This window comes from Scyliorhinus canicula, chromosome 7 (assembly GCF_902713615.1).
Source record: "Scyliorhinus canicula chromosome 7, sScyCan1.1, whole genome shotgun sequence".
Taxonomy (NCBI): domain Eukaryota; kingdom Metazoa; phylum Chordata; class Chondrichthyes; order Carcharhiniformes; family Scyliorhinidae; genus Scyliorhinus; species Scyliorhinus canicula.
The window spans coordinates 18,285,600-18,311,033 of record NC_052152.1 but is presented as its reverse complement, the minus strand read 5'-3'; the positions used below and the strand labels follow the sequence as shown (position 1 = coordinate 18,311,033).

The 25,434-nt window shown below is 47.0% G+C and overlaps 1 protein-coding gene across 1 annotated transcript in view; it reads left to right on the top strand.

Annotated features, from left to right (window-relative positions):
- Positions 1-25,434, top strand: part of LOC119968654 — a 130,112-nt gene that overhangs the window by 71,999 nt on the left and 32,679 nt on the right. The window contains exons 2-3 of the mRNA XM_038801274.1: positions 15,351-15,560; positions 20,205-20,317. Coding sequence (XP_038657202.1) covers positions 15,377-15,560; positions 20,205-20,317 — 297 coding nt within the window. The 5' untranslated portion in view covers positions 15,351-15,376. The remainder of the gene's footprint in view (positions 1-15,350; positions 15,561-20,204; positions 20,318-25,434) is intronic.

Sequence of the window (25,434 nt, the reverse complement as noted above, 5' to 3'; positions counted from 1 at the left end):
GGAGAATGTGCAAACTCCACACGGACAGTGACCTGGGGCTGGGATCAAACCGGGGTCCTCGGCGACATGAGGCAGCAGTGCTAAGTACTGCATCACCGTGCCGCACTGGAGCACACACTCATGACTCGACTTTTGACATTTGCTTTTTTGGTCATTAAAATGAATCGAAATCTTTGGTCATTTTGATAGTGAATGCATCCATATTATAAGACATAGGTACATGAACTAATAGGTTCCCAATGAATCCCTAATTGTGTTTTTTTTTCTGTTTTGCAATTCAGCAATTTCTGTTTAACCCATTCAAAGCTGGACAGTTCATAACAGTAATGTGTCTCTGTTTTGAACAGAGAACTGCTATAGTGTGCAGTTTGGGTCTCCTTATTTAAGGAAGGATGCGATGGTGGCGGTTCAGAGTAGGTTTATGGATTGATACCTGGATTAAGCAGGTTGTTTTATGAGGAAAGGTTAGACAAGCTGGGCTTGTTTCCACTGGAGTTTAGAAGATTATGGGATGACTTGATTGAAGTGTATAAGATCCTGAACGGTATTGACTAGGTGGATATAGAAAGGATGTTTCCTCTTGTATGCGAGTATAGAGCGAGGGCCACTGTTTTAAAATTAGCGGTTGACCTTTTCGGACAGAGACGAGGAGAAATTCTTCCTCAGGGACTTTGGAACCCCCGGCTCAGAAAGTGGTGGAAGTGGGGCCACTGAATATTTTTAAGCTGAGGGTAGATAGATTCTTGTTGGGCAAGGGAATCAAAGGTTACCAGGGGTAGATGAGATTTTGAAACAAACATCAGCCATGATCTTATCAAATGGCAGAGCAGGCTAGAGGGGCTGAATGGCCTACGTTGCCTATTTTGAATGTTCATATGCTACAATAATTTTTTTAAAATGTTTTTATTAGTTTTTTCTTTTATAAAATACAAGTAAACAAATCGATACAAATCAGGTATAATTTACAAAAATGAAACATTAAAAATAACCCCCAAAACACAGACCTCCTACCCACCCGCCCCTAACAACTGATGGTGATCAGTTCCTCAAAATAAACTATAAAAGGTCGGCACTTTCGGTAGAATCCCTCGATCGAACCCCTCACGGTGCGCATGACCTTCTCTAGGCGCAAGAACTCCATCAAATCTCCCAACCATACTGAGGTGCTGGGCAGAGATGCAAATCTCCACCCCAACAGGACCTGCCTCTGGGCAATCAATGAGGCGAAGGTAAGGACATCTACCCCCGTACCTGTCTGCAGCCCCAGCCACTCCGACTCCCCGAATATGGCAACCAACCGACAGAGCTCCAGTTCAATATTTAGAATCGCCAATTCTGGTGCTAAAAATGGAGACCCCAAAAGTCAGCAGCTTGGGACATGACCTGAACATGTGCGCGTGGTTAACTGGACCCACGAAACTGGGCTCACACCTGTCACCATCCCCCCCACCCCCCATCACCACCCCCACCCCGAGAAGAAGCAACTCATTCGGGACTTGGTCAGGTGTGCCCCTAAACAGTACTTAAAGCTGGATCAAACCCAGCTTGGCCCATGAGGATGTGGAGTTTATTATGATGAGTTTATTACTCATCTATTATGGGCCCCAGCTCCTCCACCCAGCTAGCCTTGATCCCTTCCACTGAAACTGAACCTTCTGCTAGAATCCGCCCATAAATACCAGATGTGCTACCCTCCTCCAAGCCAGTGAACGAAAGGTCCCCCTCCATCAGAGGTGGTGGCGGCGTTATTGGGAATGTTGGAAAGATCCGTCATGTAAAATCCTGAACCTGGAGATACCTAAACGAGTCTAAGGCAGAGAGCCCAAACATCGCCGCCAATTCCTTGAAGTTGGCAAACCACCCTTCCAGAAACAGGTCTTCCACTCACTCCAGCCCCCGCTCTTCCCACACCCCAAATGGGGCGTCTAATCTCGCCAGTTCGAACAGGTGGTTAGCACAGATGGGGGCCAGCTTTGATACTGGCCCCAAGTTTAAAATGTTGTCTGAATTGCCTCCATATCTTTAGAGTGGAGACAACTACTGGGAGTGAAAATATTTTGTCAGTGAGAACAGGAACAAAGCCGTCACCAGCGTCCCCAACCAGATCCTCCGCATGACCTCGCTTCTATCCACACCCAAATGGACCCTGGATCGCAGCCTCGGACCAACGCCTTCTCTGTATTAGCGACCCAATAATAAAACAGCAAATTAGGCAACGCTAGCCCTCCTGACTGTCGGTCACTTTGAAGGACTACCCGACGAATCTTCGGAGTCATGCCGGCTCATATAAAGGATGATATCGTCCTATCGACCTTCCCAAAGAAGGATTTAGAAAGGAAAACTGGAAGACACGAGAAAAAGATCAAAAACTGTGGAAGAATGTTCATCTTAATTGACTGGAGCCTCCCCGCTAAGGACAGATGGAGGTTATTCCACCTTTGCAGGTCGGTGGCCGACCTTACTGAGCAGGCTAGCATAGCTTATGAAGCTGTGTCCAATCCCCAGCCACCCAAATATCTGAAGCTGCATCTGACTAGGCGAAAAGGAAGCACTCCCAGGCTGCTCCCCTGAGTCGGGGAATTAACTGGAAACTTCAGAAAGTACTCACTCGTTTCCAGATTTAATTTTTATCCCGAAAAAGAGCCAAAACTCTTTACTAGCAGCATTAGGTCACCCATACTGGGCACCGGGTACGTCATGTAAAGCAAGGTTCATCAGCATATAGGGACACCCTATGCTCCTATGCTCCTCTCCCCCCGCCCCCCCCCCCCCCCCCACACTAATTATAATTATCCCCTTCCACTTGCCTGAAGCTCTCAAAGCGATGGCCAAAGGTTCAATCACCAATGCAACCAACAGGGTGGGACATCGGACACCACTGTCACATTCCCCTGTTTAACTGAAACTACCCCAAACTCATGGTGTTGGTGCAAACACTAGACGAGGGAGCCTTATATAACAGGCGTACCCATGACACAAACCTTGGCCCCAACCCCAACCTCTCCAAAACCATGAAAACCTGTCGAATGCCATTTGGCATCCAAGGATACAATTACCTCCGGACACGGCGGGGGGGGGGGGGGGGGAGACAAGGACTACATTTAATAATCGGCGCACATTAGAAGACAGTTGCTGACCCTTAACGAAGCCTGTCTGATCCTCAGCTATCACTTCAGTAAGACAGGCCTCCACCCTCAGTGCCAGCACCTTAGCTAGTAATTTAGCATTCACATTAAGTAAAGAGATAGGATGGTATGACCCACACTCCATGCGAGCCTTATTCTTTTTCAGTAGAAAGGAAATCAATGCCTGCCCAGGTAGGGAGCCCTGAACCAAAAAGGAGTTAAATATCTCCACCAGTAACGGAACCAACTGCCCTGCAAACTTTTTATTAAACTCCACTGAGAATCCATTCGGCCCAGGGGCCTTGCCCTGTCGCTACCAAAATTTCTTCTGGAACCAACAGTGTCTCCAACTCCCACCGGCGGCTCTGACCTCTATAGCTTCTTATAAATGGTTTCAAATGCTCTGTTAGTTTCCTCCGGAGCGGACATCAGCCCGCCACTCGAGTCCCCAACCTGAAGCCGCCTTCCACCTCAGCTGATGAACTAAAAGAAATGAAATGAAAATCGCTTATTGTCACGAGTAGGCTTCAATGAAGTTACTGTGAAAAGCCCCTAGTCGCCACATTCCGGTGCCTGTTCGGGGAGGCTGGTACGGGAATTGAACCGTGCTGCTGGCCTGCCTTGGTCTGCTTTAAAAGCCAGTGATTTAGCCCAGTGTGCTAAACCAGCCCCCAGACAGCTGGCATTCTCCCCATATTCATAAATAACTCCCCTCGAGCTCGCAGCTGGCGTACAACCTTACCTGTAGGTACGAGGTCAAACTGCATCTGCAGTTTCTTCCCGCTTGCCAGGAGCTCCGGGGTTGGGTCCTTTGAGTACCCACGATTGACCTAAATATCGTCCACTGGCTTCTGACCCTCCTCTCTAGACTCTCTACCCAAATATGTTTTATGTGAAATAATCTCCCCTCTAATTACCGCCTTCAGGGCCTCCCACAAAATGGAGGGAGAGACCAACCCATTCCCGTTAAATCCCACACAGTCGTCTATTGCTTTCGATATACGCCCACAAAACGGCATGTCTGCCAATAACCCCGTGTCCAGCCTCCACGCCGGGGGCTGGATCTGGCCTACCTCCACTAAATGTGGAGCATCGTCTGAAATGACTGAGTACTCAGCTTTCCTCACTCCCCTGGGCCAAATGGATTCTCAGTGGAGTCCCACCACTAAAAGTCAATCCTTGAATATACCTTATGATCTGGGGAAAGGAACGAAAAGCCTTTACCCCCAAGGTGTACATACCACCATGGATCTGCCTCCTGTCTCCTCCATAAACGCCAGCAGCCAACGACTTTGGTTTAGAATGATCAGCTAAGAGAGAAAACCTTTCTTTTTTCCACTATGTTCTCTCCTGAAATAACCAGTGAATTCTAACATACAATTTCAATCTCCGAAAATCAGCTGGCGCATGTCCAAATCTGGTATTGAGGTCAACAGCTTCCTTAAAAATGCTACACCATGCCAACCCGGAGCATATACACCTACCAGTGTCACAAGCCTACCTGCCAGTGACCCAGTGACTATCACGTACCTAACGCCGCCCCCCCCACTCCGCCCGATCCACTTGTCTGCCAAAAAATAGATCCTTTTATTAATTAAAATTGCTACCACCCCCGGGGTAATTCATTCGAAGCCCGAATGAAATACTCGGCTCACCCACCCCGTCTGGAGCCTGGTCTGGTCCCTCACCCGCAAGTGGGTCTCCTGTAAAAGCTCCACATCAGATCTTAAATTGTTCAGGTGAGAGGAAACTGTTGGCCTTTTAACTGGACCTCCCAATCCCCTAACATTCAAAGTGACAAGCCTAATCGGGGCATCTCCCCCCCCCCCCCCCCCCCCGCCCAGCCCAACGGCCCCACCAACCCCGAGTCAGCCATTTCCACCGTGAAAGAATATCCAAATCTTACATCATGTACCTGGGCCCGAGGCCCACTTGAGGTGGCCACCAACCCCGCCATAAGGCAGGACCAAGAAAAGCCCCTAGTTACCGTCAGATCTCCACCCCACCTCTTTTCTCTTGCCCACCTCCTCCTCTCCCCCTTAAACCTGCAAATTGCTTACCCGAAAGCAATACTCCCTCCTCTCTAACCCCTTCCCCCCACCAAACAAACAAGTTAGGCTCTTTGAACCTTGTCCAAACAGGTCCGAAGCCCCTCCCCCCACCTTACTCCCGTTCACTAGCTCAAACTCTGCTGCTAGACAGGTAAGCCCAACCCAGGTGTATGCTCAAAGAACAAAGAAAAAAGAAGCTCCTTAGCCCATTCCCGCTGCAAACAAATAACAAAATCCAAAACCCTTACAATGCTTAACTTCCCACAGGGGGCCATATATTCTCAATACTGTTTTCTTGAGCACTGCCCTCCAACAACCTTAGCCCCCTTATTCCCAACCATACAACATTTACTAAAACACACAACATCTCAAACAAACTCTTCCCATCCACACCCATTAAAGTCCCAATCGAACCCTTTTAATCAAGTCCAAGTCCATGCTCCTTGACAAAAGCCTCCGCCTCCTCTGACGTGTTGAAAAAAATGGTCTTTCGACCAAACATAACTCAGCCTTGCCGGTTACATCACTCCAAACCTCTCTCCTCTCTTGAAAAGTGCTGACTTTGCCTTATTAAAGGTCGCTCGCTGCTTCGCCAACACTGCTCTGACATCATGGCATATCTTGATGATGTTTCCTTCCCACCTCGAGTCCCGATTCACTTTGACTCATTGCAGAACCCATCTGGAAGCTGTGGAATCTAATAATCACCCACCTGCGGCGGCTCACTCGCCTGCAGCTTCTGCCGGAGTGTTCGGTGGGCCTGATCCAACTCGGGAGGGAACATTTTCCCGTTTCCCCCCTCCCCAGCAGCTTGGCGGACATCTGAGAAAAGTACTGAGTCGACCTTGGGTCCTCCACCCCCTCATGTAACCCCACGGTTCTGAGGGTCTGTCTCCTCGACCTGTTCTCCAAGTCACCCACCTTTGCTCTCAGGTTCTTGTCCCTCTCCTCCACTAGCAGCAACTCAGCTTCCGACGAGGTAATTTTTTGTGACAAGGCCACCGCCTCATCTTTCAGCACCCCCCCCCCCCTCCCCCCCCCCCCCCCCACCTCATGTTCCTTCACAGCCTCCGAGGTTCTTTACAGCTTCTCTTTATTGTCACAGTAGGCTTAGATTAACACTGCAATGCAGTTACTTTGAAAAGCCCCAATTGTCACACTCCGGCGCCTGTTCGGGTACACTGAGGCAGAATTCAGAATGTCCAAATTACCTAATAAGCACGTCTTTCGGGACATGTGGGAGGAAACCGGAGCACCCGGAAGAAACCCGCGCAGACACGGGGAGAACGTGCAGACTCCACACAGACAGTGACCCAAGCTGGGAATCGAACTTGGGACCCTGGAGCTGTGAAGCAACAGAGCTACCCACTGTGCTACCGAAATGTCCCATATAGAATCAATTTCCTTGAAGTCTGGTCATCATACTTACAGTGAGCTAAATGTTTTTTGTTCTTCCTCTAGATTGTTAAAAATGTATTCATGGAATGTGGGTATTACCCGTAAGGCCAGCATTCACTGCCCAACCACAGGAAGTGATGGTGATCAGCATCTTTGAACTGCGGCAGCCCATATGGTATAGGTCAGGGGTGGGCAAACTACGGCCCGCGGGCCGCATGCGGCCCGACAAAGGTATTTCTGCGGCCCACCAAGTCATTAAAAAAAAATGTTTTTTTTTAATTTAAAAAAAATTTTTTTTTTTTTAAGGTTAATGGTGGGGGGGGGGGGGGCTGTTGGGTTACTTACTGGTATAGGGTGGATACGTTGACTTGAGTAGGGTGATCATTGCTCGGCACAACGTCGAGGGCCGAAGGGCCTGTTCTGTGCTGTACTGTTCTATGTTCTATATGAGGCGCCCAGAATCATAACCGGGTGAAGTAATTATTTTACTTAATATACTATGCGGCCCTTTGTGAATTGTGAATTTCTGAATGTGGCCCTTGCACGGAAAAGTTTGCCCACCCCTGGTATAGGTACACCCATAGTGTTGTTGAGGAGGGAGTTACAGGATTTTGATCGAGTGACAGTGAAGGAACAGTGATAATTTTCAAGTCAGGATGGTGTGTGACTTGAAGGGTGGTGTTCCTATTGTTGTGCCACCCTGGGCTAGAGCGCGGTCAATTCCAGCCCCACGTGCCCCGGAGTCACAACACAAGTGAATTAACCAATAATTCTTATACAATATCCAAAATCTTTGGCTCTTGGCTGCCCAATAATTACAATCACCAGGTGTAAGCTTAAACACAATTACTGTTTAATATAACAAGGTAGGTCTAACATAGAGGGGAACTATACAGTAAATGCAAAACACTTAGGTATATAGAAAGTCTAGGGCAGCATGGTGGCACAGTGGTTAGCATTGCTGCTTCACGCCTCCGAGGTCCCAGGTTCGATCCGGGCTACGGGTAACTGTCCGTGTGGTCTAACATAGAGGTTAAAAAAAGTAAATGGCAAAACACTTAGGAATATAGAAAGTCTGGGGCAGCACGGTGGTGCAGTGGTGAGCATTGCTGCTTCACGGCTCCGAGGTCCCAGGTTCGATCCCGGCTCTGGGTGACTGTCCGTGTGGAGTTTGCACATTCTCCCCGTGTTAGCATGAATTTCGGCCCCACAACCCAAAGATGTGCAGGGTAGGTAGATTGGCCACACTAAATTGCCCTTTAAAAAATGGCAAAATGAATTGGGTACACTAAACTTATAAAAATAAAAAGGAATATAGAAAGTCAGAGATATCTGGGTGTACAGGTCCACTGATCTTTGAAAGTGGGAACGCAAGTGGACTAGGTAGTCAAGAAAGCATACAGAATCCTTGCCTTCGTTGGATGGGGCATCGAGTATACAAACTGGCAAGTCATGCTACAGTTATATAGAACCTCGGTAAGGCCGCACTTGGAATATTGCGTACAATTCTAGTCGTCACACTATCAGACGGATGTGGAGGCTTTGGAGAGGATGCAGAGGAGGTTGACTAGGATGTTTACTGGTCTGAAGGGTGTTAGCTATGCGGAGAGGCTGAATAAATGCGGACTGTTTTCATTAGAACGACAGAGGTTGAGGGGCAACTTGATAGAAGTCTAGAAGATTATGAGAGGCATGGATAGAGTGGATGGGCTGGCATTCTTTCCCAGGGTGAAGTGGTCAGTCACCAGGGGGCATAGGTTTAAGGTTCCATGGGGCAAAGTTTAGAGGAGATGTGCGAGGCAGGTTTTTTTACACAGAGGGTTGTGAGTGCCTGAAAAGCGTTGCCAGTGGAGGTTGTGGAAGCAGATACATTAACGGTGTTCAAAAGGCATCTTGACAAACACATGGATAGGATGGATATAGAAGAATATGTTACTAGGAAGTGCTGAGGGTTTTGGCCAAGGGTGGTATCATGACCAGTACATGGTTGGAGGGCTGAAGGGCCTGTGCCTGTGCGGTATTGTTCTTTATTTGTTGACAACTATGAAACACACAGTAAATACAACAAATTAACCATCAGCCAATATTTATCTCCCACATTAACTGCCCCACTCTCTACCCACACAGGCAACATAGAGAAACACAGAAGGGTGGAAAGGGATATAAAATAATAATGAATAAGAGTCCTTGCTTCGGATGATGGGTTCTTTAGTGCACTTCCTTCAAAGCACGAGTGTGGATTAAAGCCTCTGGTTTACATCTTCCTTGCAGTTAGCCGTACCTTACTCACATCTTTTCCTGGAGTGGCCTTGCCTTCACATCAGCCTGTTTTGCACAGAGAGTTATCAGATTCTGGATTCTGCTTACATCAGCCTTTTTTGCAGTGAGAGTGGTTTCCCACAATGGCTTTTTGGTGAGAATTTGCTGGTTATCTCTGGAGAAAACATAGTGGGAAAAAGAGAGGTTTTCTCTCTTAGCTGCCAGTGCAAAACTGAAAGCCCCTGAGGTCTCTGAAAAATTTAGTGGGGGCAGATCCAATCACCACCCGTTACTTGGCAGAACACCATCTTTTAGGCCAATTCAATCAAACTGAGACATACCTGTCTTTTGTGCCGGTCAGGCCAGAACTCCAGTCCATCCCAGCACAGGCTCCTGCTCAAATTAAAGGCACAGGTAGCTTGAATTAAAGGTTCAGGTTATCTTCAAGACACGTGTCCATAACTCATCCATGGATCAAAATTGTAATGGCAACAATAAAGAGAAAGGGGAAATAAGGGAATACACATGGAACAAACAGGAAGGACCCTTACGCTATGCATTGCTGTCCTTGTCCTTCTGTGTGGTAGACGTCACAGGTTTGCGACATGCTATTGAAGAAACCATGACAATTTGCTGGTACATCTTGTAAATGTACACACTGCTGCCACTGTGTGCCGGTAATGGAAGGCGTCAATGTTTTATGTTGTGGATGGTGCACCAAGCAAGCGGGCTACTTTGTCCTGAATGGTGTCAAGCTTGTTGAGTGTTGCTGGAGCTGTTCCCGTTGTAGATGGTGGAAAGGATTTAGGGGGTCTGGAGTTGCTTCAGAATTGCCAGCTTCTGACCCTCTTGTAGTATTTATATGGCTGGTCCAATTAAGTTTTTGGACAATCCTCAGAAGACTGCTAATGGGGGAATTCAATAATGGTAAAGTTTAATAATGAATGTCAAGGGGAAAGGCTTATATTTTCTCTTCTTGGTGTTGGCCATTACCTGATATATGTGTGTTGCCCCTTCCCCGATCCTGACAAAGCCATGTGTTCGCTCCACTAGCTTTTCTGTCTGGCAAGAAAACGCAAACCGTCCTCTATGAATACAGAACTTTGGGCACCTCTCTTTACCCATCAGTGGATGTAAAACTGAGATGTGGGAAATATCTCCTGCTTCAACTTGGAAGAAGCTAAACCCCGGCAAGTTCACTGCCATTGTCACCTTCCGCTGGCAATGCAGAATGAAAATAGAATATGCTGGAAATGTTCAGAAGGTTCTAGCAGTATCGGTGGAGAGACAAACATAATTAACCTTTGAGGTCCTTCATCAGAACTGGCAAACGTTGGAAATGGAATAGGTTTTGTGCAAGGGGAAGAACCAAAGGAAGATATACTCTAGGGTGGAAGGCAGGAGAGATTAAATGTGGACTTTACCCGACTCAGGTTGTGTTTGCAGTGGGTGGTAATTTCAGTGAAGAAGTCCTGACTGAAATTCAGGCATCTCATAAGTTGTTTCTCACGGACGTCCAGGTGGTAGAATTGCTCCCTGAACACCCTGAATGGATATCCTAAGAGCCCTTCGTCCTCTCTTCCTCTTCCAATAGCTTGGGAGCGATTCTCCGCTGCCCAGGCCGGGTGGGAGAATCGCGAGAGGGCCGCTCTGGCACCCCAATGATTCTCCCACCCCCCCCCAAAATGACATGTCGCATTTTGCGACACGCCGCTCGGAGAATCGCGGGTCGCCATTTTTCATGACGACCGGCGATTCTCCGGCCCGGATGGGTTGAGCGGCCTGCCGTTCCTGACCTGTTCGCGCTGACGACAACTACACCTGGTCGCTGCTGGCGTGAACATAGCGCGAAAGGTGAGTTTGGGGCCTGTGGGGGGCAGAGAGGGGATCAAGCACCGCGGCCATGCTCGAGAGGGGACTGGCCCGCGATCAGTGCCCCCTGATCGTCGGGCCAGCGTCTCCAAGTGACGCACTCTTTCTCCTCCGCCGCCCCGCAAGATCAAGCCACCACGTCTGGCGGGGCAGCGGAGGGGAAGATGGCAACCGCCAACCTGCGCATGCGCGGCTGACGTCATTAGGCACGGAGGGGAAGACGGCAACCGCGCATGCACGGCTGACGTCAAGGCCCAGTGGCCGAGTTCCACGAAACGCCGCTCCTGGGGGGGGGGGGGGGGGGGGGGGGGGGAGAGAGAGAGAGAGAGAGAGAGAGAATAGGGGGCGAGGAGCGGCCTCCGACACCGTTGTGAAACACTCCGGGTTTCACAATGGCGTCGGCCGTTGCTGAGAATTCCGCCCCTTGTCTTCTCCTCTGTTCATACTCCAAGTCACTCTCCAATCAGTCTGGGAGTGACTGGTTTATACAGAGGCCTTGAAATCAGCAAACACTCCTTCTGCCCCTGCCATGCCTGTTGATTCTGCCACCTTAGCCATAGTAAATACCCAATACATGTGGAATCGAAGCTACCAACTGAAGCAATAAACCAGCAGCTAAGCTATCAGCAAATTATGATCCTTTTAAGATGGTGCTGATGGGCAGGGGTGTGGGTTCTAACTGCTGCTGCACGTGTTCAAGCTGTGCTAGGTTATGGGAGATAGCTCGAGTGTTTAGCTTCAAAATGGCCCCATTTATCATACATTATGGCACCTTCTGCCATACTTCTGGTAGCTGTTCACTGTGAGAATACTAAAGTCCTCATCAATATGGTGCCGACCTTGACTCAACTCAGAGGCATGAGCGTGTGTTTGCATGCGACAAGGTTCATTTTAGAACTCTAAGGGCATCTATCGTGTCCAACAAGCAGACTCCAATGACCCCAATTTTTCATCCTTTATATTATAAACAGCTGCTATGAATTTCCTATGTTTTTCATGTATGGAACGATTTTCACAGTCAGGGAGATCTAGGTGTACAGGTCCACAGGTCACTGAAAGTTGCAACACAGGTGGAGAAGGTAGTCAAAAAGGCATACGGCATGCTTGCTTTCAGTGGCCGGGGCATTAAGTATAAAAATTGGCAAGTCATGTTGCAGTTGTACAGAACGTTAGTTGGGCCACACTTGGAGTGTAGTGTTCAATTCTGGTCACCACAGTACCAGAAGGATGTGGAGGCTTTCGAGAGGGTGCAGAAGAGATTTACCAGGGTGTTGCCTGGTATGGAGGGCATTAGCTATGAGGAGAGGTTGAATAAACTCGGTTTGTTCTCATTGGAACGACGGAGGTTGAGAGGCGACCTGACAGAGGTCTACAAAATTATAAGGGGCATAGACAGAGTGAATAGTCAGAGGCTTTTTCCCAGGGTAGAGGGGTCAATTACTCGGGGGCATCGGTTTAAGGTGCGAGGGGCAAGATTTAGAGGAGATGTACGAGGCACGTTTTTTACACAGAGGGTGCCTGGAACTCGCTGCCAGAGGAGGTGGTGGAAGCAGGGACGATGGTGGTGTTTAAGGGGTATCTTGTCAAATACATGAATAGGATGGGAATAGTGGGATACGGACCCTGGAAGTGCAAAAGATTTTAGTTTCGACGGGCAGCATGGTTGGCGCAGGCTTGGAGGGCCGAAGGGCCTGTTCCTATGCTGTATTTTTCTTTGTTCTTTGTTCTTTGATCTGTCTGGGCTGTACACAAAACAATACTTTTCACTGTACCTCGGTACACGTGACAATAAATATATCTGAATCTAAATAAATCCAATTCAATTAAAATAGAATGATTACTGTCTGCATTAAAGTAACAGATAGAGGAATGCCAAACAAATGTGTTCATCTGCTGTAAATCACTCGCCTTTCAATCCTGTCAAAACAAATCTATTAAACATTGATCGTTTATAAATGAAAGTAAAGTCCAACAAAAACAAATTAGAGTTAGACAGCGCCTTTAACTTAGTAAACTGCCCTAAGGTACGTCTCAGTGCCAATATTAGACACAATTTGATACTGAGCCGCAAAGGAGATATTAGGACAGGTGAGCAAAAACTGGCCAAAGGGGTAAGTCATGGGAAGCATCTTAAAGGAGGAAAGAGAGAGGCAGAGAAGGTTACAGAAACAGGGAATGTGGAGCTGAATATTTTGTTCTCAAGTGGAATGAAATGAAAATTGCTTATTGTCACAAGTAGGCTTCAAATGAAGTTACTGTGAAAAGCCCCTAGTCGCCACATTCCGGCGCCTGTTCGGGGAGGCTGTTACGGGAATCAAACCGTGCTGCTGGCATGCCTTGGTCTGCTTTCAAAGCCAGCGATTTAGCCCAGTGTGCTAAACCAGACCCTAAGTGGGATGGACTATCAGTTTCTGTCAGGAGTTTACAATAGATTAAAAACTTACTGATTATTAACGTCACCCCACACATTTTCTATGGATGTCAACTGGCTCTAATACTGATGATGTAGGCTGCCTTCTTGTGACAAAGGGATCCCCGCCACTCGGACACATAAACAACACCAAAAGCCTGATTGTTTTCAGTGAATGAAGTAAGGTCAGGACTGCGAGAGCCCCATTCTTTATCTCATAGCCAAGCCCTAGCTATTTTGCAAGTATACTGAGAGACATCTATTGCATACGCCCATATCGCAATCAGAAGCTCAACGCCAATACCATTCCAGTAATAAGAAGTGAAATAAAGGATGATTAACATTGGACAAGGGTGACATAGTGGTGCGGAGGTTAGCACTGCTGCCTCATGGCGCCAAGGTCCCAGGTTCAATCTTGGCCCTGGGTCACTGTCCGTGTGGAGTTTGCACATTCTCCCCGTGTCTGAGTGGGTCTCACTCCCACAACCCAAAGACGTGCAGCGTAAGTGAATTGGCCGCACTAAATTGCTGCTTAATTGGAAAAAATGAATTGGATGCTCTAAATTATATATTTTTTTTAAAAGAAAAAAAAACATTGGATAAAATAAATAAAAGGAGAAGGCGTGTCTCAGGTTTCATTTTAATTTCTGTCCACTTTCTGTAAGCAAGAAAGTTATGCAAAAACCTTTGTAAATAACTGGCTAGGCCTCAGTTGAAGCCTTGTGTCCAATTCTGTGGACCACATTTGGAAGTAAGTCAAGGCCTTTGGGTGGGTACAGAGAAGGTTTACTGGAACGGTATCAAGGCTGAGCACGGCGTTGCTGTGGCGATGCTGGGTTTGTCCTCAAGGCGGACAGGAGTTAATGGAATTTCTCAAAATTCTGAAGGACATTGAGAGAGTGAGTTTGGGCAAACGGGCGGGATTCTCTGCTGTCTGGATTCTCCGTTGCGCTGGCAGCCTGGGGATTTCCCGAAGGCATGGCGCTGCCCACATTGGTAAACCCTCATGCCTTCAGGAAATCCCCGGGCTACTGGCGCAACGGAGAATGACTGGTCAAAGGGGTAAATATGGGAAGCATCTTAAAGAATGCTGGCTGGCGAGACGGACAATCCCACCGACGGTTTCCACTCGCAGGAGGTGAGGCAGCGAGCAGAGGACCAACATTTAAGATAAATGGTTGAACGAACCGGTGAGGCGAGGAGGCAATTTTTCACGCAGAAGGTTGTTGTGATCTAAAATGTGCTGCCCAAAAGGGTGGTGCAAGCCGATGAAAAAAAAAACATAATTTTCAAAAGGGAATTAGGTGTGCGCGAAGAGAAAAATATTTACTGGGTTCTGGGCGAAGAGCTGGGGATTTGCACTAATTGAGTAGTTCTTGCGAGAAACCGGCACAAACACGATGGGCCTCTTCAGGGCTGAAAATTCTGTGGAAAGTTATCAACTCAGGGCCTACGTATTTTGGTGAACTCAACCCTTCAGTAATGACATTTGCAGTATTCCAAGGTGATGCACTGCAAGTGTTGTGCTGTACAGACATTGGAGTCAGAACGTGTGTTGGTGTAGTATTATAGAGTGGGTCATTTTTTAAATATAAATTTAGAGTACCCAATTATTTTTTCCAATTAAGGGGCAATTTAGCGTGTTCAGTCCACCTAGCCTGCACATCTTTTGGGTTATGAGGGCGAAACCCACGCAAACACGGGGAGAATGTGTAAACTCCACACGGACAGTGACCCAGGGCCGGGATCGAACCTGGGACCTCGGCGCCGTGAGGCAGCAGTGCTAACCACTGCACCACATTGCTGGCCAATTATAGAGTGGGTCATGTGCAACCCAAATGTGTTTGGTTCAGTGTGCCAACTGAGGAGAGAAGAATGAAATTAGAACTTGGAAACAGCCCATTTCGCCCAAATACCCCCTCTTAATATTTACCCTCACTGAGCTGTGATCCTAATCTGATGAGCCCAACTGTCACCATATCCCTTTATTTACACTTGCTCAGACCACCTATTCAATCTATTCTTAAATGTTGACTCAGGGTCACTATGGCACAGGAATAGGCCATTCAGCCCATCGAGTTTGTGCTGGAATGGTCTCTGCTTCAATCGCTGACTCTCGGGCCCTCACAACACTCAGTTGAATTTCGCAAGCACCACAGGAAAATAAATCTTCCAGGTGTGTATCCCTTTCAATCTGTTACCTAACTTGCTTTTTTCTTTCCATTTGCTTTGCAGCCCTAGAAAATGTCAGCATTTTCTCAATGAACTCAGGGGATTGTGTTGATCACTTCCCCATCAGGATGTTCCAGATCGGCAGTGAAGAAACAGAGCCGGAACTATCCTCCGAGTACCAAGCAGAGTGCAAAATAGACAGTCACTGCCAGGGATTGAAACTATGCTGCACAAATGGTACCTTCCTCAAATGTGTCCCATTTCAGAATGAAGGTGGGTGAGCTCTCAAGTACAGAAGTCAAATGCAAAGAAAACTCTAACAATACACTGTATATTACCTTTTTTCTCTTATCGGGAACTTATTTCCAAAGTGATAGCACAACTTGAGAGTACAGATTAAAAAAAAACTATGATTACCATAACTTAAATGGAGTTGAATGATGCAGGCCTGGATATGAATTCTACCTAGGCTGATGTGAATACCATGATCTTCTATGAGATGGACTTGGGCTGTCGCCATCTTACTCCCGGTCGGCACAGGTTTGCTGCCTCCAGTTTGTCATTTAATTGTCAATCCGCTCACAGAGGCGGGTGTGGAAAGTTTGAACATTCCCACGGGTGCTGTTCTGAGTGTGGACCTGAGGTCCATTGTTCAAATGGATTTGAGGGAGTTTCAGAACTCACAGAATGGATACATTCCAACAAGAAAGAAAAATTCCAAGGGGAGGATCCACCATCTGTAGTGAACTAAAATAAATTAAAGGTCACATCAAACTTAAAGAAAAGTCATGATTAAAATTAATTTATGGGATGTGGACATCGTTGACTAGGCCCATCCGTATTTGCCCTTGAGAAGGTGGTGGTGAGGGAAGCACGGTGGCGCAGTGGTTAATACTGCTGCCTCTCGGCGCCGAGGTCCCATAGAACATAGAACATTACAGTGCAGTACAGGCCCTTCGACCCTCGATGTTGCGCCGACCGTGAAACCCCTCTAAATCCCATCTACACTATTCCCTTATCGTCCATATGTCTATCCAATGACCATTTGAATGCGTTTAGTATTGGCGAGTCCACTACTGTTGCAGGCAGGGCATTCCACGCCCTTACTACTCTCTGAGTAAAGAACCTACCTCTGACATCTGTCCTATATCTATCTCCCCTCAATTTTAAGCTATGTCCCCTCGTGCTAGAGATCACTATCCGAGGAAAAAGGCTCTCACTGTCCACCCTATCTAATCCTCTGATCATCCTATATGTCTCAATTAAGTCACCTCTTAACCTTCTTCTCTCTAACGAAAATAGCCTCAAGTCCCTCAGCCTTTCCTCATAGGTGCGTCCCGGGTTCGATCCCGGCTCTGGGTCACTGTCCGTGTGGAGTCTGCACATTCTCCCCATGTTTGCGTGGGTTTCGCCCCCACAACCCAAAGATGTGCAGGTAGGTGGATTAGCCATACTAAATTGCCCCTTAATTGTAAAAATGAATTGGGTACTCTAAAAATAAAAAAAAGAGAAGGTGGTGGTGAGCTGCCTTCTTGAACCGCTGCAGTCCACATGGCGTAGGTACACCCACGATGCTGCTAGGGAGGGATTTTCCGGATTTTGTCCCAATGACATTGAAAGAACAGCGATGTTTCCAACACCAGTGGCTTGGAGGGGAACCTGCAGGTGGTGGTGTTCCTATGAGTTCTGCCCTTGTCCTCTAGTTGGTAATGGTCATGAGCTGGAAGGTGCGCAAAGACGGATGGCAGGTCAGAATATTGGGCAGAATAGAAAGAACAGCAAAGAATGACAAAAAGAATAATAAGATAGTAAATATAAGACTATGAGACAAAGCTGGCTAGAAATATAAAGACAGATAGTAAGAGTAACTATAGATACTTAAGTAAGAACAGAGTTAACAAAATGAGCGTTGGTCCCATAGAAAGCGAATTTGGGGAATTAATAATGGAAAATAAGAAGATGACAGATGAATTGAACAGGTATTTTGCATTGGCCTTCACTGTAGAGGATATAATTAACATCTCAGAAACATCTATAAATCAGGAACTGGGAGGGAGGGGGAAACTCAGGAAAATTACAATCACCAGGGAAGAGTTACTTAGCAGACTATTGGGGCTGTGGGCTGACAAATCCCCAGGTCTGCATGGACTTCAAAGGATCTTAAAAGAAGTGGCCAGTGAGATAGCTGATGTGTTGGCTTTAATTTTCCAAAATTCTGTGGATTTGCTAAAGGTTCCATTAGATTAGAAAATAGCAAATGGAGCTCCTTTATCCAAAAAGGGAGGGAGACAGAAAGCAGGGAACTACAGGCCAGTTAGCCTAACATTTGTCATGGGGAAAATATTAGAGGCCATTATTAAAGATGTTCTAGCAGGGCACTTGGAAAGTTTCAAGGCAATCAGGCAGAGTCAACATGGTTTTGTGAAAGGGAAATCAGGAACTGGAAGGAAGGAAGGAAATTCCAATCACCGAGAAGAGGTCCTTAGCAGGCGGTTGGGGCTGTGGGCTGACCAGTTAATTGGAGTTTAACCAATTTAGTAGAGTTCTTTGAAGAGTCATATGTGCTGTGCATAAAGTGGAACTGGTAGATGCACTATACTTCAGATTTCTAGAATGCATTTGATAAGGTGCCAAGGTCAAAGGTTGTTTCAGAAAATAAAAGCTCATGGTGTAGGGGGTAACATAAGGGCATGGATAGAAGTTTGGTTGGCTAACAGGAAGCAGAGGGTATCCATAATGGTCTTTTTCTGATTGGTGGGATATAACTTGCCGTGGGATCAGTGCTGGGCCCTCAACCTTTTACAATTTATGTCAATTACTTGGATGAAGGGATTGAAGGTATGGTTGCTACATTTACTGGTGATACAAAAGTAGGTATGAAGGTAGATTGTGAAGGTGACATAAGGAAGCTACAAGCAGACATAGAGAGATTAAGTAGGGGGAGGCAGTGGTATTGTCACTAGACTAGTAATCCAGAAACCCAGAGTCATTCTCTGCGGATCCGGATTCGAATCCCACAATGGCAGGTGGTGAAATTTAAATTCAATTAAAAAAGAATCTGGCATTAAAAGAGAATAGAGAATGCCTGAACCCAGCGGCGATGAAAGAACAACATCTGGGCAGTGTGAGAATTGGAAGGAAACGCAGCCCTGATTATATTTCCACAATTGCTGCTCTTGTCTGCCGGCACAGTTTGTGAGGCAGAGAACTCGCTTAACTAATCTTGGTGACTAATCCTCCACAGGGGATGTGGAGAGGATGATGGACGTTGTTCTGGACAAGATCAGCTAACTGGAGTACTTTTCAAAGAACTCGCACCAGTACAATGGGCTGAATGGCCTTCTGTATATCTATGATTGTAACTCAGCATCTCCTATTACAAAGAACAATACAATATAAGAACATGCCCTTCGGCCCTCCAAGCCTGTACCGGCCATGATACCACCCTTGGCCAAAACCCTCAGCAATTCCTCGTGCCGTATCCCTCTATATCCATCCTATCCATGTACTTGTTGAGATGCCTTTTGAACGCTGTTAATGTATCTGCTTCCACACCTTCCCCTGGCAACGTGTTCCAGGCACTCACCACCCTCTGTGTAAAAAACCTGCCTCGCACATCTCCTCTAAACTTTGCCCCATGGACCTCAAACCTATGCCCCCTGGTGACTGACCCCTCCATCCTGGGAAAGAGTGCCCGCCCATCCACTCTATCCATGCCCCTCATAATCTTGTAGATCTCTATCAGGTCACCCCTCAACCTCTGTCATTCTAATGAAAACAGTCCGAGTCTATTCAGCCTCCCAGCATAGCTGACACCCTCCGGACATGGCAACATCCTGATAAACCTCCTCTGCACCCACTCCAAAGCCTCCACATCCTTCTGGTAGTGTGGTGATCAGAATTGTGCGCAATATTCCAAGAGCGGCCTCACCAAGGTTCAATATAACTTTTATTGAACCTTATCCATATAAACTAACTTCCTCTTTGAGCCACTCATTGTGTCATTAGCCAGAGTTTGTTTGCTCAGATGTTGAATGGATCGGCCCACTTATATCGAATCGTGATTTTTTTTAAAAACGCTATTAGTTGCAATATATAACTTTTTTGATGTCTTCTTTCCAGAGATTATATTTAACCTCAGCACATAAATAATGAACTGTGTCAGCACTACACAGCCTGCCAGACTCAACGCCCAGTCAATTGGTTTCACACCATAACCTTTTCCACCATTTTGTTTCCTCTCACTTCATAGGTTGCGATTTTTTTCTCATTTTTCTTTCTTCTCTTTGTCTTCAGATGGCAGCTGTTTGCCATTCTGTCATTCCTGCCGCCTCCAGACAGATCTTTTCTTTCTTTACTTGTCGCATGACCACACCCCCTTTGTCCTTGCATCACCAAGCCATTTTTGCCATTCATTCATTCATTCTCTCCCGTCTTCCACCCAATCATAGCCCTTCCCTATCATAGCCCTTCCCTTTTGTTGGTTTATCCCCACCCTGCACCAATTATATTTCTTTTTTTTATTACTTCATCAGAGTTACAAAGCCAGAGCTCAGAGTGTGGACTGGGGAAAACCCCTGATCCAGCTCCTCGCCTGCTCCAAAAACCAATTCAGATTGAATCCAATTCATGGTCCCCACAAGAGAGACACTCCAGATCCAGGCATCACACCTGACCTCACGCTCACCTTAGCCATAAGGCCGAGAAATGATGATCACCAATTATATTTCTTTTTTTTAAAATAATTTTTATTGAAATTTTTTACAGAAAATATAACAACAAACAATAACAAACCAATTATATTTCTAACAACTCCAGTTCAGATGAAAGGTCATTGACCTTAAACGTCAAATCTCTTTCGCTCTCCACAGATACTACCTGACTTGCTAAGCATTTTCTGTTTTTTCTGTTTTACAGTTGGATTTGACTACTACTTAGGGTGGGCAAGGTTGAAGGTGAATGTATCTGAGATGGACACTAACCACAGCAGCTGGGATCATTTGGCTCTCTTAAGGGACACCAGTGGTTGGGTATGTAAATCCACTGAATATGTTCAACAGGAATGGCTAATGGTCAATTTTCTCCAATAAACACAGAACGGAGGTTGTAATAAATTAAAATAATGTTTTTCCTCCAGTTATTCCATTTTTGCTCTCTTGATCTGGCAAAGTTTTCATCTCGTGCTGGGAAAAATTCCATACGCACCAACACCTCTCTGGTACCACACCCAAATGGCTTCTCTTCATGGATCAGTTGAGTAATCCAATACTGAACAATAGGGACAGGAGTTATTGCTAACAAACTCTGCCTTGCCTCACATTTACACACAGGTCTTTATCTCTTTGTTTATTTACTCTTTATTCCACTATTAGATGTGAGCACCGCTGGCCAGGCCAGCATTCTTATTACCCAATCCTAAATTTCCTTGAGAAACTGATGGTGAGCCACATTCCTGAACCACTGCCGGTCAGGTGGTGTAGGCACACCCACAGAGCTGTTAGGGAGGGAGCTTTGGGACTTTGTCCCAGTGACAGTGAAGGAACAACTATATATTCCCAAGTCAGGATGCTGTATGGCTTGGAGAGGAACTTGTAGGAAGTGATGTTCCCATGCATCTGCTGCCCTTGTCCTTCAAGGTCATGGATTTGGAAGGTGCCATCGAAGGAGCCTTGGTGAGTTGCTGCTGTGCATCGTGTAGATGGTACACACGGCTGCCACTGTGCACATGTGATGCTGGGAGTGAGTGTTTACATTTGATAGACTGCCAATCAAGTGGGCTGCTTTGTCGAGCTTCTTGAGTGTTGTTGGAGTTGCATTCATCCAGGCAAGCAGGTGGTGGACAGGCTTAGGGAATGAAAAGGTGAGTTACTCATCACAGAACTCCCAGTTTCTGACCTGCTCTTGTAAGCCACAAGAGAATCCAAAATACGACAGTCCTCCTGGGATATTTATACAGTGGAGTAAACAAGTGCCGCATGACTTTGAATCTTGGCGCCGACAAAATCCCTTACTCAACTTAAAATCCTAATTGACCTTATTTAACTTCAAATTGTGACTCCCTGCAATGCCAGGATGTACTCAAGCTGTATCGATAAAGTATCAATACATGCCTATGTGTGTGTGACAATGTGTGGAAGCAGATGGATATAGATAAGGAAGTGACACGACAATACACAGGAAAGGGGACCCTCGGAGCCGTGAATGTTACTATTCTTGCCCTGTTAGCAGTTCTCTGAGCACTAAAATTATGGCCAAGTATCCCATCATGCTTATATTTTTCCAATGAAGATTTCACATTGTTTTATTGCTAGGGGAGGAAGTTGCGCAGACGAAGTGCAGTTTCTGGGATGTGCAGGAGAAGAAAAGTGGTACCATGATTCCAGATAGCGGAAACCTATGTTACGAGGAGCCATTAAGAGAGCTAGTTTTGATGGATTAGATCCTGACTGTGCAATAGTGTAAAGCAGGTAATGGTGACTCACCAGCCCACTTTACAGCTCTTCTGATTATTATTTCCTTTGAACTTTACCCAAATGTGTTTGTAAAAGAGAAGACTTTGAGGTGACCTGATTGTTTGTTATGGATGGTGGCTGCCTACCATCTCGCATGAAGATGGTTTGCGCCGTGGTGGTCATCTCTGTGTTAAACAACGCCTGGAGTCCCACTCTGGCACGGCAGCCTCTGCCGTATTTGCTGTAGAGGGAGACAGTGGGCTGTGAAGGTGCACGATTCACTGTTCTCTGTTTTGCCTGGGCCCATGTAATAAATCCAGAAGGCGCGGAGAAAAGGGCCAAACTGGTTTATTCCAAAATAAAGCTGCAACCGTGGCATGGGACTAGGGGGAACTGCCGGTCGGTTTCTGGGAGCTACATTTAAGGGCCCCGCTAACATGCCCCAGCTGGCTGGGCCTCTGCCCCCTCACCACGGTAGCTCATATTCTACGAAGCCCACAGGGAGATCAGTCAATAGTCCCCCATGATTTTCATGAGGATTATTATATCCTTCCCTGCCTTCAATCCAGATAATCCCCTCTGCTCTCACGGCGATTAGGCTTCTTTCGTCCCTTGGCACAAGGCCTCAAGTCAGCAGCATGTGGAGCGGAATGGGGGGGGTGGGGTGAAGCGGACTGGAGATCGTCACTTCCTTGACGAGCACCGAAGGGCCATGGCGGGGGGCTCATACTCGGTGCTGACCTTCGACGGAGGATCGGTCTCCTCAGCCTCCATTTTGGATACCGGGTCTTCATCGTTGGTGGGAGCGACGCTCGGAACTCCTGCGGTCTCTTTGCCGGAGGTGGTCACAGTGGTTGCCCAAGGTGCCTCTCTGCAGGAGTCAATTTGGTTGGAGCTGGTTCCCTGTTTCTCACTTGTTTCTTTACGGTCTTACCTCGGACTTCAACCTTGTGGGAAAGCGGACCAGTCTTTCCCAGCATGACCCCTGGGATCCATTGAGATCCATCTCCAAAGTTCCACACGTGGACGACATCCCCTGTTCTAAAAGTCCTTTCAGGTGTTCTGTTGTTGTCATTCCTTTCTTGGGTGTTCTGCTTTGACTCCGTCTTCCCCCAAGTTGGGAAACAGCAGGCTGAGCTTGGTGCACAGTCGTCGCCCCATTAATAATTCCGCTAGTATGTCTCCCGTCATCGTGTGCGTAGTGGTTCTGTAATCTAAGAGGAACCGGCAAATTTAGTACCCAGGGAACCAGCTGCTTCTTCATTCCGGTTTTCAATGTTTCAACTGCCCGTTCGACCAGGCCATTAAAAGGAACCCTTTGTCGTGGGTACAGAAACTTTGCAGGAGTTTTTCTATTGTTGCATGCAAAGCCATGGAGGACACATGATATACTTCTCACCATTTTGAGTGGGTGTCGACAATAATAAGGAACATCGATCCCAAGAACTGGTTGGCGAAGACCACATGCACCTGTACCCATGGTCTTCCTGGTCATTCCCATGGGTGGGAAGAGGCCGAGGGTGGAAGTTTCTGGTTCTCTTGGCACAGAGAACACTACTTCATCACGTTCCCGATGCCTGTATCCAGCCCAGGTCACCAGACGTAGCTCCTTGTGAGCATTTTCATCTTGGATACCCTGGGAGGTCCATTGTATAATTCCACGAGTATTGGGGGGCCGACCTGGGGGGGGGGGGGGGGGAACTATTACAGCTCAGTTCTTGTTGTTTGGTCAGGAAGGGCTCCATATCATCCCTGGGATGTTCTCAGATTCCAAAACAGGTCAGGACAGGCCTCAACCTCATTTACCTTGGAGCAGTTGCTGAGCAATAGGTTGGGAGCCCCAGTTCTGATTATTGGTCTGGCACTGCTTTGAATCTGGCTGGTTGTACCATCAGCTTTTTGTTTGCCTTCAACATTCCACCAGTGAGAATCATAGGGTATAATTCTGCCAAGGTATGGTCTTTCTTTTTTTAATATAATTTTTATTGGAATTTTTTACAGAAAATATAAAAATATAACAACAAGTATAGCAACAAGCAGTAATATGCAACTAACAACCCCATAACACCCACAATTCCCCCATACCGTAACATCACATGTATCACACTCCCCCCCCCCCCCCCCCCCCCCCCCCCCAAACAGGAGAACTTAACCATAAATTAAAATGAAATAAATCAAATTTAAATAAAATAAGCCAACATAATCAACCCCCCCCCCCCCCCCGCCGGTTACTGCTGCTACTGTCCCAGTACGCTATCGTTGAGCCAGAAAGTCGAGGAAAGGTTGCCACCGTTTAAAGAACCCTTGCACCGATCCTCTCAGGGCGAATTTAACCTTCTCAAGCTTAATGAAGCCCGCCATGTCATTGATCCAGGTCTCCACGCTTGGGGGCCTCGCATCCTTCCACTGTAGCAAAATCCTTCGCTGGGCTACTAGGGACGCAAAGGCCAGCACACCGGCCTCTTTCGCCTCCTGCACTCCCGGCTCTACCCCAACCCCAAAGATCACGAGTCCCCATCCTGGCTTGACCCTGGATCCTACCACCCTTGACACCGTCCTCGCCACCCCCTTCCAGAACTCCTCCAATGCCGGGCATGCCCAGAACATATGGGCATGGTTCGCTGGACTCCCCGAGCACCTGACACACCTATCTTCACCCCCAAAGAACCTACTCATCCTCGTCCCAGTCATGTGGGCCCTATGCAGCACCTTGAATTGGATGAGGCTAAGCCGCGAGGTATGGTCTTCCTGAGTGCATGCTTGAATCCGCATCTGGGAGAAATCGCTTTGTCCTCTTTAAATAGACCCAGTAGGGGTTTATGGTCTATTATGATTGTGAAATGTCAATCGTAGACGTATGGACGAAATTTCATCACTCCGAAAATGACAGCGAATCCCTCTTTCTCAATTTGGAAAGAGTGTCTTTCCATATCTGCCAAGATTCTGTATGTGACTGCTATATCTCTCTCTGTACCATCGTCCCATCGATTGGAAAGTCCCTTACTCCATATGGAGAGGCATTGCACGTTAACACCACTTCTTTCTTGGAGCCATGATGAGCTTGGATGTTTGAAGATAGGAGCTGCTGTTTTACCTTCACAAAGACTTCTTCCTTCAATGTCTGCTACGGCCACCTCTGGTGTTTTTTTTAACAGTGTTTGCAGGGGTGACAATAAAGTGGCGAAGTTTAGGATACATTTCCCGCAGTAATTTACGAGGCCTAGGAACAATTTTAATTCGGTTGTGTTAGTCGGGGTTGGTGCCTCTTTGATGGCCTTAACTTTGTCTTCCACATGATATAGTCCTTTCCTTGCATCTCTGTACCCTAAGCAATTCACCTTGCCTGCCTGGAACACACTTTCCCCGTCTGAAAAATGTCTCAGAACCTCCTCCAGGTTTTCTCGGTGCTTTTTTTCCGTGCTCCTGTGATTGGTGCATCATCCTAGTATACTGCCACTTTGGGTAGCCCTTGTAGAATATTCTCCATTACACATTGAAAGATGGCACATGCCGATGAGACTCCAAAGGGTCGACATGTGTATTTGTGTAAACCCCTATGGGTATTGATCAGCATGTACTTTCTGGACAACTTGTCTAATTCTAACTGGAGGTAGGCATAGCTCATGTCCAGTTTGGCGAAGGATTGGCTGCCTGCCAGTTTGGCATAGAGACCCTCTATGTGTGACGTAGGGAGA